Source organism: Aulonocara stuartgranti (assembly GCF_965226115.1).
Source record: "Aulonocara stuartgranti genome assembly, chromosome: 20".
Classification (NCBI taxonomy): Eukaryota; Metazoa; Chordata; class Actinopteri; order Cichliformes; family Cichlidae; genus Aulonocara; species Aulonocara stuartgranti.
Genome location: NC_138956.1, coordinates 32,253,793 through 32,269,164, shown reverse-complemented (window position 1 = coordinate 32,269,164; position 15,372 = coordinate 32,253,793). Strand labels below are relative to the sequence as shown.

Here is a 15,372-nt window from a genome sequence, read left to right as displayed (position 1 = left end):
TCTCATGCAGCAATAAAGTCGAAGCCATTCCTCTTCAAAAGTAGAATCTCTAATGAGAAAAGTCAGCTCAAACGGCTTTTGATGTTTGATACCTGACATGAATTCATGAATTGTTTAACTGTTACTAGCTTTTCAACGTTAATATATTTATTATTTTTATGGTGATATAATCCAAACATGGTATAGTTACATATCATCCCAGTAAACCCGGTTAAACTCTCTTCCTTCATTAGAAATAGCTGATTTTGGCAGCAATATGCTTGATTAGTAAGTCAACTTCCTGGTCCCCGTTTTGGATCACTCGTTACTGTCGGAGCCTGACAGCCGTCCTGTCGAGGCAGGTGCTTTATGTTCCTTTTCTGAACAATTCAGCCCACTGATTAATTGCTCCCCTTAGGGTTAAGTGATGCAGAGCCACTGCGAGGCTTGCAGAAATTTATCAAACCACATTAACATCTAATGAAACTGGCAGCTGAAAGTTGTCTTTTCTGTGGCAAAAACATTTATTTATCCTTCTATACAGTTTGAAAGCAGATTAATCGGATGTAAATAGGCTGTTCTCTTGTGTTTGACGTGATGGTAAGACATATTTTCACATCACAAACATGCAAATGTACACTAGTGGAATGCTGAGCAGTTGCATTCATTTGAATAATCTCTTTGATACCATCTTGAAATACACTCCTCCTGAGATTCAAGAAGGAAACCCAAGCAAGGGTAATTTTTATTCATCATATTTGGAAAATAAATAGCTTCATCTCATAGTAATCACAATGCATCTTGGGACAGTAGCACAGATATTATCAACAGGAAATCAGCTACAGTCATATTTCAAACACTTGTGTTCAATAGTGAGGGTCATTTGCATTTTTGCAAGGGCTCATGGAAAAACTGCATTAGCAAAACTAAGACGGGCAGAGCAGTGGCAAACAGTTTGTTTTTGCTTTAGCAAATCATAAATATATATTTTAAAAGATGCATTATAAGAATTAATCAATGCTGCATGAACAGTTATGTAATAGTCCCTGGTCACGCATTTATCACAGTGTTCATTTTAAAAGCCAAAGGATCAAAGATGTCATGAGAAAAAAGACAATAGCTCAGCACGAAAAAGGTTACTGCTGACTTGTCATGCATAAATGATAAGGACCTTAACAAATGGCAGCAATAAACATGTCGACTCAATGGCTTGCCTCCTAAATTATAGCCTTATTCATTAGTCGGCTGCTATCATTAGTAAAACCGTAATAAACTTCTTCGCTGGGAAAGGTCAGTCTGCGAGTCATTTTAATGAGGATTGTCATTTTAGAAAAGTTACACAAATTTACAAAGAACCTCCCTGAAAAATATCACAAGTCAGTCCAAAAAATGACCCTGTTTACAAACGAGGCTTGAAATATACTCACAAAAATAAGAGACAGAGGTCTACTAATTACATCCTGATCGGTGCTGCAATCAATATGTGACACAAATGTCAGCGATCTCAGCGTCTCTCAGCACTCCCGTGTTTTCTGAACCCAGTGTCCTCATTTGTCATTGTGCTGCTGTTAGTCTGTGCATCACCAGCCCTCCTGTGTAAACATGCAGTTTCCCAAACTGCTACAGTCAAGCCCGAATCCAAGGCATCCGGGCAGAGTAGGAATTACTCCCACAAACGATCGTCTGCCTCTTCTTGTCCACCCGGTAAGTTGGAGAAGTTTCTGGTAAACACTTTGCATTACATGGTTGGGGCAGGAGGGAGCCTGAGTGGGGTACCAGTGAAGGGCAGAGAGAGGAATGTGTCATTGTAGTGCAGAATTGCACTCTTTAAACTGTGTTACAGTCACACCAGAGAGGTTATAAAGGTAAATGTATTGTTGTTGCTGTCACTGACAAAGTTGATTTGGCACTGCTCCAGTCGAGCAATATCCCCAATGTCCAACTTTGATAATAACTGAGTCGGGTCTGTGTTTGTCGTTAAAACCTTCTGTTTGTCCTGCTGCTCCTTTACATCCTCCTCCGCTTCCTTCACCTCTTCCTTTCTATCTTTGCTCTCCTTCTCACATTCCTCCTCCTCTTCCTCTTCCTCTGTGATGGAGCAGAGACGGGTGGCAGTCCCGGGGTTGTCGGCAGGCGGTCTGTAGTGGCACTGCCCGTTCAGCAGCCTCCTCAGAGGCATCAGGGGCACTGCCTCCTCACCGAGCAGCTGCTGCTGGCAGTGCCGGAAATCACTCTGACGCTTCAGCCGCTTGAACTCGCTGAAGGCGGAGGTGGCATTCTGGTAGAGGCTGTGGGCGATTGCCTGGGCCTTCTCCGACTTACTAACCAGGACTGCATGACACCGGAGCACCACCGCCATGTTCTTGACCTGGTGCCTATAAATCCAAGCCAGGATCTTGGGCCGGCACGGGTCAGCGGTGCAATAAGTGATCCTGTTCAGGGAGTAAAGATGGATGGGTTTCTTTTTCCCGGATTTGTCGGCACTCATCCGGATCCCTTGTGGTCCCACTGTTAACCTCATCTTGACACTCTGGTCCCCATAGTTGCTCCTCGCCCAGATTTTGGCCACCGCCTCCTGGGTGCAGCCATCTCCCTTTGCCGTAATGGTGACCACACTTCCCAAGTAGCGCACATTATAAACCGGCTCCTCTTTATTCAGTTCAACCTTTTGCCGTTTTGTGTGGAAGATGCTACCCACCCAGTCAAAGGGGCAGTCGGGTAGCAAGTCAGGACAGGAGCGCAGCAGAGAAGAGAGGATGGAGTGGTATGTCAGTCCAGTCCCCAGGCTCTTGGGTTTACTCTTCGCCTCATCCTCCACCAGAACAAACTTATTCCTTCTCCAGGGCAGCATGGCGTGGGCGAAGTTGGTGCGAGCGAGTGAGCGAGCCCCTCTGTTGCTACGTTTCCTCTTGTAAGCTCAGGCAAGAAGAGTATTAAAGCCGATGTGGGCGAGAGAGAAAGAGGAAAGCACAGAGAAGCTGCTTGGCGAAGCACAGAGAAGAGACTGAGAGCTGCGAGCCTCAGCCAGTCTGTTCCCAGTTCGCTCCTCCTTCCTCTCCTCCTCCTCCTCTTTCTCATCTGTTTTCTGCATCATGCAGCGCTGATCAGTGCAGGATCCTTAGCCCGGCACTCGGGCACTCTCAACCCCCTCCCTGCTTTATTGTTTTGTTTCCAAATGGCTCAGTCCCAAAGCACTATTTATCCATCCAGCTTTGCACTGAGCTATCACTCTATCTATGTTTCTTGTAAACATGAGAAAAACAAGTATTCCCTCTTAGGTAACTACTTATTAAATGAGTTGTAAAAGTCACTTGTTAAGTGTGATTTGTTTAAGCAGGATCAGCGGAATTATCTTATCCTATTAACAGCTTGAGGATGCAAGTGTTTTGGATCGATGTTGCAAGTGTTGCACAGTGAAGACCCCTTATTTCTGGAATGATTCTAACCCCTCTTTTAAGACTAGATAAATTTGTAAGGCCATTTAATCCTGTCAAAGGTTTGTTTACATCAGCAGTTCACTTCAGACATAAACTAGCAGAATTTTCCTTCCACAGCTGAGTCGCTCACTGTATATTATGCAAAGATATCTGAGATATAATAGTGAGGCTAATTAGGATTGGACTTAAAAATTCTGTTTGAGTGATATTACTGCATAATTAAAAACATTTTCAAAGACAGAGCAAGTTTCCAAAACTCCAAAACAGCTGATAAGCACTAAATTATGCTTTTGAAATACAGAATCCCATTATTTTTGTAACTGAAAATGTCTATATGTCATGCTTTAATGGATGCCTGCTTAATACATTTAGTAGTTCGTTCTTATTTCACAAATTATATCTACACACTTAGATTTTTTCTGTACTTTTAAGGATCAATAGAAACATTTTGTCAGCAGTGAGATAAGAGCAGTCCATATTCTGAATATAGCCTTTGTTTTATAGATGTTAAAAATGTTGAAAAGGGTCAACACTACCACTTTCAGACTCCAGGTCAGTGTTCACCTTTCATCCACTTTAGCAGAAAGACTCGATGGACGGTAACACCCACCGGACGGTTTGCTGGAAAAAAAATTTCAGCAGTGACTGAAAATCGGTGCAGACTTTCAAGGATTAACCCCATTAACCTGACCTTTTCTATCCCAGGACTAAATGTAACTTATTTTGTGGAATATCACAACCAGATGGATTGGCCATGATCCCTGATGATGAATCCAAATGACTCTGATAATCCCTGGAATTTCTTTTTACCATCATCCTCATCAAGTCACATTTCTACTTGTTGAAAATATTTGGGCCAGTATAACACCAAAAAAAAGATATTCTCACTGACCACAGCTGTTTAGTGCTAATTAAGAATTGGTAGCATGCTAAGTTACAAAAGTAACTATGTAAGTGTCAAAAATGAAATTTTGAACATGTTGGCATGGTGTAGGATGCAGCTAAAGCTCCATATATGACCACAGACTATTTATTAATAACTGTATATAAATAATTAATATATTGCATTGCAAGGACAAACTTCTTGGACAGGCTGTACTACAGTGCACACCATAATACATAATTCTATCAAACTATTCCAAAAGGCACAAATACCACAAAAGGTTAGAAAGGACTGTGCAGTGACTCAAATTAGCAGAGGTAATTTTAAAAATTGCAAAACAGGTAAGTTTTAAAATAAATCCCCCAAGAGCTGTCAAACTATTCAGATATCAGGCTGTAAACCCGTTGATGTCATCACTGAATGGGGAATACAGGTGATTTAAGTAACTTTAAGTCTTAAAAAGAGAAAAAAATAATCCGTGAGGAGAAGTCAGCTAAAAACAGGAAACTGACATCACAATTTGCATGGCTCACCAAAATTTTGACAATAAAAGATTGGAAAAATGTTGGTCTGATGAGTCTCAATTCCAGTTGCTGGTGTAGTCATAAATGGTGTCCATCCTGCCTTGCATCAACAGTCAGGTTGGTGATGGTGGTGCAGTGATGTGGGGGTACTTTCTTTGCACACCACGTCACAAAGCTCAAATCATCTACAACTGTTTTTTTTAACATCACAGTGAGCTCATTGTACTCAAGTGGCCTCCACAGTCACCGGGTCTCAATACAGTAGAGCATCTTTGTGATCTGGTGAAACAAGAGATTCGTCTTTGATGTACAGCAACAAATCTGCAGCAACTGTGTGATGCTGTCATGTAAATATAGCTCAAAATCTCTGAGAAATATTTCCAGCACTGTGAATCTGTGGCACAAAGGACTGAGGCAGTCCTGAAGGCAAAACCGGGGTCCAACCCAGTACTCTCAAGGTGTAAGTAATGAAGTGGCCAGTGAGTGTATTTCCATTGGTGAGAACAGCAAGTCTAGCTTTTGTTAAGAGGAGGTGAAAAAGTGCTATTTGCTCCACCCATACAAATAAACCCTGAACAAAGGTTATTAATAATCTGAATGCAGCGTCAGTGAAGCAATGATAAAAAAGTGCTATTTGCTCCACCCATACAAATAAACCCTGAACAAAGGTTATTAATAATCTGAATGCAGCGTCAGTGAAGCAATGATAAGGTATAAAATGAAGAGAATCAACCTTTTGGTAGATGCATTTATTGTCCTTTATTATGTTGTCAAAAACATGTCTCTTATAAATGTAAATGTATTGTGTTCTGCACATTAGTAGTATGTAAACAACACTTCCAGGTTTCAGCTCTGTTCTGTGGACATGGCTAAGATGAAAATGCATGAACATCTGTCCGACATCACCACATTGTGTCCAGACATCTGTTTACTGGCTGGATGACTCTGCTTCAATGAATCAAAATAAGTATCATATGTGTCTGCCAGCAAGCTGTGCTGGGCAGAATGGACTGAGCTGTCACGTGTACATGGTGGATGAAGTTCTTAGCTTAGAAAATTGTTACTGTGGCAACACTGGGAAATAAATGTCCCTCTTTCCACCCGTCGTGTGTGCAGTGAATTAAAAAAAGCACGCGGGGAGAAACAGATTGAACAGCTTTAGAGGCGTTATAACAGGGATAGCTCAGTAGGTAAAGTGGTCGCCCCATGATCGGAAGGTCGGCGGTTCGAATCCACTTAACGGCTACCCTGAGGTACCCCTGAGCAAGGTACTGTCCCTACACACTGCTCCCCGGGCGCCTGCTTAGTGGGCTGCCCACTGCTTCACTGAGTGAATGGGTCAAATGCAGAGAAAAACAAGTAATTTCCCCATGGGGATCAATAAAGTATCCATTATTATTATTATTATTAACACACATAAATCCCTCTTATTATAACTACAAGAGCAAAAAAATTAAGTGCATCCAAGCTGTCTCTGAATGCTTACTGAAAGGGAAGACTTGGGATTGTTGAAACTGAGTTAATGGGCTTAGAAATGCTTGAGCAGTCACCACGTAGGAGACCACAGTGGGTCAAATGATTAAGAGATGTTGGACATTTAGTGAATGAAGACTGGATCTGATCCAGAATTAACTCCTTGAGTTACCAAAGACAGTCTGATTGAGAGGCCTTATCCAAGCATCTTTGGTCCCATAAATCACCTCTCAGATGCTGATGTACTAAACTGAAAAGATCCATCATGATTTTAAAGAAATGGATTTGTGTATTAAGTATTGACTTGCGTGAGTTATCATCCCATACAAGAATGCACTTAAGTGCAATTAGTGTAATACGTGTTTAGTCTCTTTATCATGTGGCATATGTTTCAGTCCTTCAGCTTTTAGTGAAACTGCAACAACTTTTCTCTTTTTTTCACCCATTGCTCTTATTTTGGTTAATGTATGAACTGCTCTCAGACAGAGTGTGGTGCATTTTTTAAATATCTGTCTGCATTCAAGTTTAATATTGGACTTTTAGACTTATATTCGACTTTTAGTTTTAGAACTGCTGAACTGTTTCCTGTGAACTTTTCATGCACTTTTATTTGCCCAGGCAAATAAAAGTAAAACATTTGCTAAAACATATGTGGCAATGTAACAAATAGTAGATGTGTCCAAAATAGATACAATATATAAAATAATACACTTAATATTATACTTACTGGATAATGCAAAGTAACTGTGTTATGACAAAAAATCAGTCTAACATGAGCCTTTAACCTTCATAGTGTCAGGGTGGAACAAAATGAACTGATCAGTTAATGCTAACCAGCATGGTTAACACGGTGCAAGTGCAAGGACTGCTAATTAGTTCAAACAGAATACAAACAATACTTACTGAGGGTGCTGGTTTAGTTCCCCGGGTAGAGCAGGTGATCCATATACTGTAAGGCTAATCCAGAGACCCAAGTTCAAACCTGCCTTAATACATTTGCTGCATGTCTTTCTCCAGCTTTCCTGTCTTTATGCCTCTATCACCCTGAAAGCTAAAAAGTCCCAAAATCATTTTTTATTGCTTACCAAAACTGGAGGATGGACTGTTTGTACAATTAAACACAAAAGAAGTCTTGTTTTACTAACTGCATTAAACGTGCTCTAAATAATCAAAGTTGAGAGGTCCAGTTCTGTAATACAAATGAGCTGTCCTGTAATGTACTAATAAAAGGCTAGAATTTAACTTAGAAAAACTCCAGGCCCCAGTCCCCTATGCTACCCTGAATTTGATAAGCAGCCAAGGAAAATAAAATAACTCAAAATGTTAGAAATATTCCAGTGTTAGAAAATCAGCACTGCTCAGTGTTAGCCATTGTTAATCTTCAAAACTGACTAGGTTACTTGTAAACATATAACACTGTCAAAAGTGTTAATTTAACACTCAACAGTGTTGTATTTACCACTCAGAGGTGTGGACCCATATAGACACTCTCCAGTGTTAATTTAACACTGGAGATTTTGCTGTGTACAAGAGGAAAAAAGCTGGGTTCACTTAAGAAGTTACAATGTATCTTCTTGAAATCTGTTCAAACTGGGATCGACAAAGTCAGAAGATTTGCAAGCAGACTTTGACCTAAGGTTGATTAAAATGTGTTTATTCGCTGTTAGTTGCAGGAAATAAAAAACAAATCTTTTATCATCATCATATCACTTTCTCTTCTACCCTTGAAAATGTGCATCAGTTATCAACTCACAAGCAATCCAGGGTGCAGAAGGTTATCGTAGCAAACCAATTACTTTCCCTAAGCGACATCCCTGCCTCACCTCTGAAATTCTTTTTCCTTATCCTCAGTTTCGACAGAAGACATTCTTTTATCCAGGCCAACATATTCTACGTATTTCTGTCTAGCAAGGCAGCCTAATTGAATTGGGCTCTCTCTTCATCACGCTACACTTACCCAGTGCAGTGTAATCAATGTGCAGGGTCTGGCAGAGAGGGGCCCAGCTCTTACATGGCTGATTTATGGTTGTACGTGAGGGCGACAGCAATGCAGGCAGCCGTAGCTTAAAGAAAGCGCGAGAGGGAATAGTGACAGAAAGGCTGCTGTGTTTTTCACGCATCAGACTGCCGCTATCAATAACACACCCACGGCCAATCAAAAATTAGTCTGACAAAAAATGACAAAGTAGCATTACAGAATGTTTGGTAGAGCTGAAGCCTTTTCTTTGTTTACAAAAACAGGAAGTAAAAGCCTCAAGGGAAGAAAATCAATATCACCTAATTTCCATACTATAGATTCTCTAGCTTTGGCTGAATACGTAATTCAGTTCAAGTGAATCATAGTTTAATGAAGAGGGAACGTGCAGGACATTATAGAAAGGAGGCTTATTCCCGTCCTTGCTCAGTAGAAGGGGACAGTCACAGGAGACATGCAGGTCAACTCCCCCTCGTTTAATCCTGCACTATAGAAGTGGAAGAGTGCTGTGCTGCATTAAGTGGTTGTTTTAAAGGTCAGTGAAAAAATAAGGCAAAAATAATGAGGCAATTAGCCAAGACATTAGAAGCAAGGGCTAATTAATACATGTTAATTAGAATTATTTTAAGTATCTGGATGTGGATTCTTAGCACAAGAAAATAAATAAATAATGAGACATATGAGGAGTCTGATATCTGTTCATATGCTTTTTAAAGGGGACCTATAATGTATGTCTTTCATTTCTGCTATACCCAACACTGGGCAAAAGTCTTGAACCATCCCTCATTACTTTAATATTTGTTCCTCTGAGCTAGACTTTCTTGTAAGTTTTTTAAAGTGGTCTTGAGCAACAGACTTTCTGAGACTCTTTCAAAGATTTTCTTTGGCATTGGCTGTTTTTTTACTCATTTTTGTCCATTTTTAGAGGAATGTTTTTCATTTATTCGTCTCATCCACTTAGCACTGTCCTGTGAATCATTCAATCATAAAATGTGCCTAACCAGTGTTGTGTCTACACATAATAATATGTGTAGACACAACACCTCAGATAATGAGGGGGAAAGTAGCAGGTGGGAACACAGCTGAGGATACTTAACATAATGACTCAGATGGAAGTAAACTAAAGACACCAGACGACAACAATAAAAACAGGAAGTAACAAAACACAAAAACAGAGACTAAAGACACAGAACAAATGAGAGGCAGGAATACATAGAAACTCAATGAACTGAATATAAACCAAAACTGTAACTGTTAACAGAACTGGATGTTCAAAAGAACTAAACCCAGAGAAATATAAATATAAAGAAATACTATTATTAGAAAAATGCAAAAAAGAAATGATTCTCAGAAGTTAACAGAATAATCATTTACAGAAAACCTGCGATCCAATACTCAGAGACCCTGACACACGGTCAGCAACAGAAATGCTCTGCTTCATAGTTTGGTTGTGACAAGTGGTTATTTGAGTTTCTGCTGTGACCCAGCATTTTGAGTTCATTTTGTATTTTTTGATTTCTTATATTGAATATATGCTCAGTGCTTAGGGTTTGGTTGTGTTTCATTCTAGTTTTGTTCCTTCTATCATTCCTGATTCATTTGTAGTTTCTTGTCTTCTCTGTCAATATGTCATGTGTTCCTTGTTTGCGTGCTTCATGTTGTCAAGCTTGTGTGCCATGTCTAAGTCTCTCAATGTTTCCTGTTTTATTTTGAAAGTCTGGTGTTTCCATGTTCAGCGTGCTTAGTTTTACTCTTCCCCTGAGGTGTCATTATGTTCATTTGTTTCAGCTGTTTCCACTGTATTTCCACTTCCCCTGATCACCTCCTGTGTGTATTCAGTCTGTGTGTTGTCATTCAGTCTTTGTCGGGTTGTTTGTGTTTCCTCCGTTAAGTTTCATGTATGTCATGATTCTGCTCAGGTCATGTTCCATGTTTTAGTTTTTCATATGTTCCTGGTCTGTTATCATAGTTGTCCCAGTTTAGGTTTTAGTTTAGTTTTACCGTTCGCTTTATTTTTGTTCTTATGTTATCGGCCACAATAAAAGGCTCGCTTTTTGTTTGAAACTTAGTTCTGTCTCCTTCAGTGTCTGCATCAGCTAACGCCTGCCTGTTAAACATGCAACACACCCATGCCACATTCAAAGTTATTTAAACCTTTGTCCTCCCTCTGATGCTCAGTTTGAACTTCATCAGGTTGTTTAAACCATGCCTACATGCCTGATGCATTTGCATTAAAATGCAGTTTTACCTAATAAAGTGTCCCGTGAGTGTGTAAGATTACTATTGATCTTCATGTTAGCTGTAATATGGACATAAACATGCAGCATTTTCCTGAAATGTTCATTTATTTTTAAACCACATTTTGGATGTTGCATTTTCCTTCATCTCATATTCGCACTATGATAACTGCACATTATGCATACCAGTATATTCAGCGGTATCAGGAATACTAGTGTTTCATTGCATGTTGCAGCTAAAACCTTTTCATGCTTTCAAGGGCAAAATATATGTGAGACACCACAATAAAGTCATTGCCAGCTACATTCATTATACATCCTGTGCTCCTCTTGAGTAATGCTCAAAGCAGTCCTCCGGCTGCAGAACGCCGGCTCATTTCAGTGTTTTTCTCAAATAATATGCTTTTCAGTGGATGAATAAGCAGCCTGTATGCATGTGCAGAAGTAAAAGCAGTTAGTATTCCAAACATGTTTTACATTTAAATTCTTCAAATCTTTTGATTGTTTGCTAATTTTTGATTAGCTTATTAACACCAAATATTTTTTGTCAATGAAGGCACTTTACTGAAGAGTAAAAAGAAAAAGACTTCTAACTGATATTGTCTTTAATTTAGTGAGACACTCCTCCAACCACATGTGAGTATTTGGACATTTCAAAGGTCAAGTGGTTACTTCTGCAGTTGTATATTGTAATTTCAGCACCTGTAATTTACTGTAAGTTTGAAAGAGTATTACAATAAATGAATGTGCCTGCTGTGTAACAGTGAAAAGGAAGGGTGTTGTGGATTTTGCACAGGCAGGCAAAATGCCAGGCTTCTCTGAATCAGTCGCAGCAAATTCCAAATGTCGTCCTTTCAGCGGTGCAGCATCAAGAGGACACATACAATGTTCTTCTCGCCTCTAGTACTCCTCCTATAAAGCTGCTGCCTCCATCTGCTATCTCTATTTCTGTCTGTTTGAAATTAATGTGAATGTGTCAGGCTGGCATTTGAACGGAAGTCTTTCTGTGACTGACACAAACAAAATGAGGTAGTCTTACATGGGCAGAGGGGGGTAATAGAAAGGTAGATTCTCTCCACAAAATAAGGTGACTAATGTTGAAAAGAACTCCCCCAGGACATCCCTGCTCTTTTGTTGAGGTTGAAAATAAGGCTGCAACTTTTCCCGAGAGAAGCAAAGCTCCCTGACTTTGTGAAGGCTGATCATTCAGATGTCAGGTTGATTATGTCAGACTGATTCAGCCACGGGAGTTTTCTGTGACAGATTTTGCTTTCACTTTGCTGAATTTTTAAGATTTTAAAAGGGACGCTAAAAGGATGAAGTGCATTTCAGGGACATTTCAAGAAGTAAATGCAGTTAGTGAATGTAAAGATTAGACGAGTAAAAAGAAATGCACCATTAAAGGCTGTTGCACCTGCTGCTTTCCTTCATTCATTACGTTTTAAACAGCCCATCTGAATAATTACAATGAGCATTTCTGTGCGGTGTGTCTGGCAAATAATTACTGATGTGAAATGAGCTGAGTGCAAGATAACAGGAATTGATCATATGAATAAGAATTATACATTATTTGAAGGCAGAAGACAGATTTTTAGTTCGGACTTACAAAGTTGCAAAATGAAATTGTAAATGCAGACCTTTGTTTCACTAAACATAAATAGATAAATATATTGTAAAAGGATGAAGAAAGCTATCTTTCATGTTGGAGGGTGGAGGACGAGTTCTTAGTAACTGAACAGAGGAAAGAAACAGCCCAGGAGTTTAGGTTGCTCATTTCTATAAGATGAAAGACTGTATGAAAGATAAATGTAGCTTTCAGATCTAAAAAATGAAGCCAGCAGGTGGTGACTCCTCTGGTTGCAAAGAGGAAGGCCGGTTGTTGCAAAGTTCATGAAAAAAATATACCAACATTCCCTTTCTATGATTTCAGTAAACATTATTAAGCTCTGGCACTCTGTCTTTGGTTCTGTCTTCTTTCTCTCACCCCCAACCAGTTGTAGCAGATGGCTGCTGGAGATTCCTTCCTATTAAAAGGGAGTTTTTCCTTTCCACTGTCACCAATTACTTGCTCCTGGGGGGGTCTTTTGATTGCTTTCTCTGGGTTTTCTCTGTATTATTAAAAAAAACAAATAATTAGCCAAAAGGTGACATCGTGGTGGCTACATCCATTTCTTCTTATTTCTCCCACAAATGAAGAAGTCGTAAAACATCCCAAAGGCAAGGAGAGACAATGAAAAGAAACAGGAGTAAACACTAGATGTGCATTTACTGAGTGGACAGAGCTCTGAGTGACATCAGATCCATAAGAAACAAACCCAAGTATCTAAAAAGGACAAAATACCAGCAGGGATTTTATCTTGCAACTTTTTATCATTGCTTCATAGTTTTATATTTGAGATGACTTTAGGTAGACATCATAAAAGTAGTTTAAAAAAAACGCCTTTAAAGAACTCTGATACCGTGTTTACAAAATCAACTGCTTTTCTGCAGTTTCACTGTTTTTATAGGATTTCCACTTTATTCAACCCAGCATGACCCAAATTCTTTTAAAATGCTGTTTCAACCAGCAGCATCAAACGTGTGAAAACAGCCTTTTTTTTAATCCAAAGCTCTGCTTGCTCTGATAGCAGCACTTTTATTGAGTGAAACTGGCTGATGTTTTTTCAGGCAATTCACTCCAACACTGTGCAGTACCACCATTTTAATGGATTGCTGTACGGGGTGGTTTTGACAGCTGGTTGACCTGGTTTAAAAACAAAGACTCAGAAATGATTAGAGATATACAGAGTAGCCAAAAAAAATGATCTGAAAATGTATAAATGTATTCAATACACCCAATGCACTAAGTTTCAGTATTGCACCTAATTCCAATGATTTTTGCCTCATCAAAGCTCTTCTCTTTATCTGATAGATTCGGCTTGAGTAAGCAGGGCATGGCTTTTCAGGCTAAAGAGCCTCCTGCTACAAACTGTGCCAACTGAAACCACAACACACTAGAAATACACCAAGCACATGATGCAATGGGAAAGTGCAAAGAGGCAATATACAACAAAAGATAATTTGGTCATTTAGTTGAAATATGGTTCTTAAGGAGAAATCCATCAAAACAAAAGGCGTACCCATTCTACTGGACTTACTGTTATAAATCTACTGACTCACACTGGACTTAATTTTGTCTGACAGCCACTGTCTCTGTTTTTGTTTTGTTTGTTTTATCCAAATGTAAGTGTGTGCATGAGTGTATACTGAAATGATTTATAAGATGACCCAAAGTCATGGTTAAAGAGTGCCATTAATGCTAGCCGAGAAAACACAATTTGTATGCAGCCTTGGATAAACTGCAGGCAGAGAGGGTCACCCCAGGGCGAGGAAGCCCTCCTACCCTCCAGGAGGCTTTTGGGTACACCTTCACATCTTTATGGACTGGAATATATATCTTTTTTTAAACTGTAGCACTGACTTTATGTCCTCTGCAGCAGCACTAGAATGTTCATGGTGCAGCAGGAGAATTAAAAGACACGAGCAGAACAACACCAGGAACATTAAAAAAGAAATCAGATCAGCGGCAGGTCTAAAGGAGATATAATGAGAGGATGTGTAACTAACATTCATTTTAATGTTTAGAATTTGCATGACTGGCACGCCCAAAGCTGTCATTATGTTTGTATGCATGTATGTAGTCTATGCTTGTTTGTCTCTAGTTTGTTGCAGATTTTAATGCATTTTAAAGACCCGTGGCAATCAGATGGCATCAGTGCCATCAGTGCTGCTTGTCCCTATACAAAAAAAGGGGGAAAAATCAAAGCTGCACTTTATTGCTGGAAAAATAGGTCTCAGTGCCTTAGCTAAGGTAAACACAATGTCTAGTAAAAACATAACAGTTGCTGACATACTTGTTTTGTTTAGATCTGACTACTGCAACTCCCTCTTTATGGCACTGAGGAAAAGTGGCTCTCGATCTCACCTCAAATAGAATTCAGCAGCTCAGCTTCTTACTGGGTTTTCAAACACCCAAATCGTGGCTTCCTTCCACTGGATCTCTGTTTGTTTTAGAATTTTTTTGCACAAAATTTCACTGATCACTTCTAAAGCAGAAATCCTGAATCTCAAGTGGGGCTTCTCTGGGGCTTAAATCTAAAGGTGACCCTGCTTCTGCCCCAGCTATGGGAAAATCTGCTGTTGGAGATAAGGCTTTCATATTAACTTCACTTATTAAAACACGTTTTTTATAGATGCGCTTTTTCTGTTGCTCTCTTTTTTGTTTGTTTGTTTGTTCTGATTGATTTTAATGTTTCATTTGCATAGAATTATGTCTATTGACATTTTAGCTCTTGAGTTTAACCTTGGCTTTTTGTTTCAATTAACCTTTTGAGTAGATGATTTTTTTTTTCTTTTTTCTTTTCAGTTCACTTTAGTTTCTGTTAATTTCCAGAGTGATTATGCGCATTTCATGTTAGTTTTTATTATTAAATTAGTCCAATTTCAGTGTAATTTTGAGCATTTTTATGACTATAATGTGGAAGAAGTCCGATTCAGATATAGATGAGATGCTTTTAATGTCATATAAACATTCCAGTCTCACTAAAGAAATACACCAAAGCCTCCTGATGCTTGACAGATTTGGCTACACTGATAAAGACTAAAGCATGTACAATTTTTATATTATCTAGTTTTGTAAGCATTTAATATAATTTCAGTTTGTTGTTGTCGAGTTGCAACGTCTGTTTGTTGTTGTTTTTTTATTTCGGTATCTAAAATGTTTTTGTTTGTTTTATTTTTGTTTTGTTTTGTTTTTTTCCTTCTAGTTTTTACTTTAGTTTTATTTAACCTTGGATAGGAGCTGGTATGGCCGTCAAGTTCACGA

The 15,372-nt window shown here is 39.1% G+C and overlaps 1 protein-coding gene across 1 annotated transcript; it reads right to left on the bottom strand.

The window, feature by feature from the left end:
• Window positions 1-693: 693 nt before the first annotated feature.
• fam43b (family with sequence similarity 43 member B) lies at window positions 694-3,027 on the bottom strand. The gene has a single exon (XM_082517739.1). The coding sequence runs from the start codon at window positions 2,828-2,830 to the stop codon at window positions 1,823-1,825; it is 1,008 nt and encodes a 335-aa protein (XP_082373865.1). The 5' UTR covers window positions 2,831-3,027; the 3' UTR covers window positions 694-1,822.
• Between the last annotated feature and the right edge of the window lie 12,345 nt (window positions 3,028-15,372).

Coding starts and splice junctions, on each gene's coding strand:
- fam43b (XM_082517739.1), bottom strand. CDS start 2,830: ATGCTGCCCTGGAGAAGGAATAAGTTTGTTCTGGTGGAGGATGAGGCG.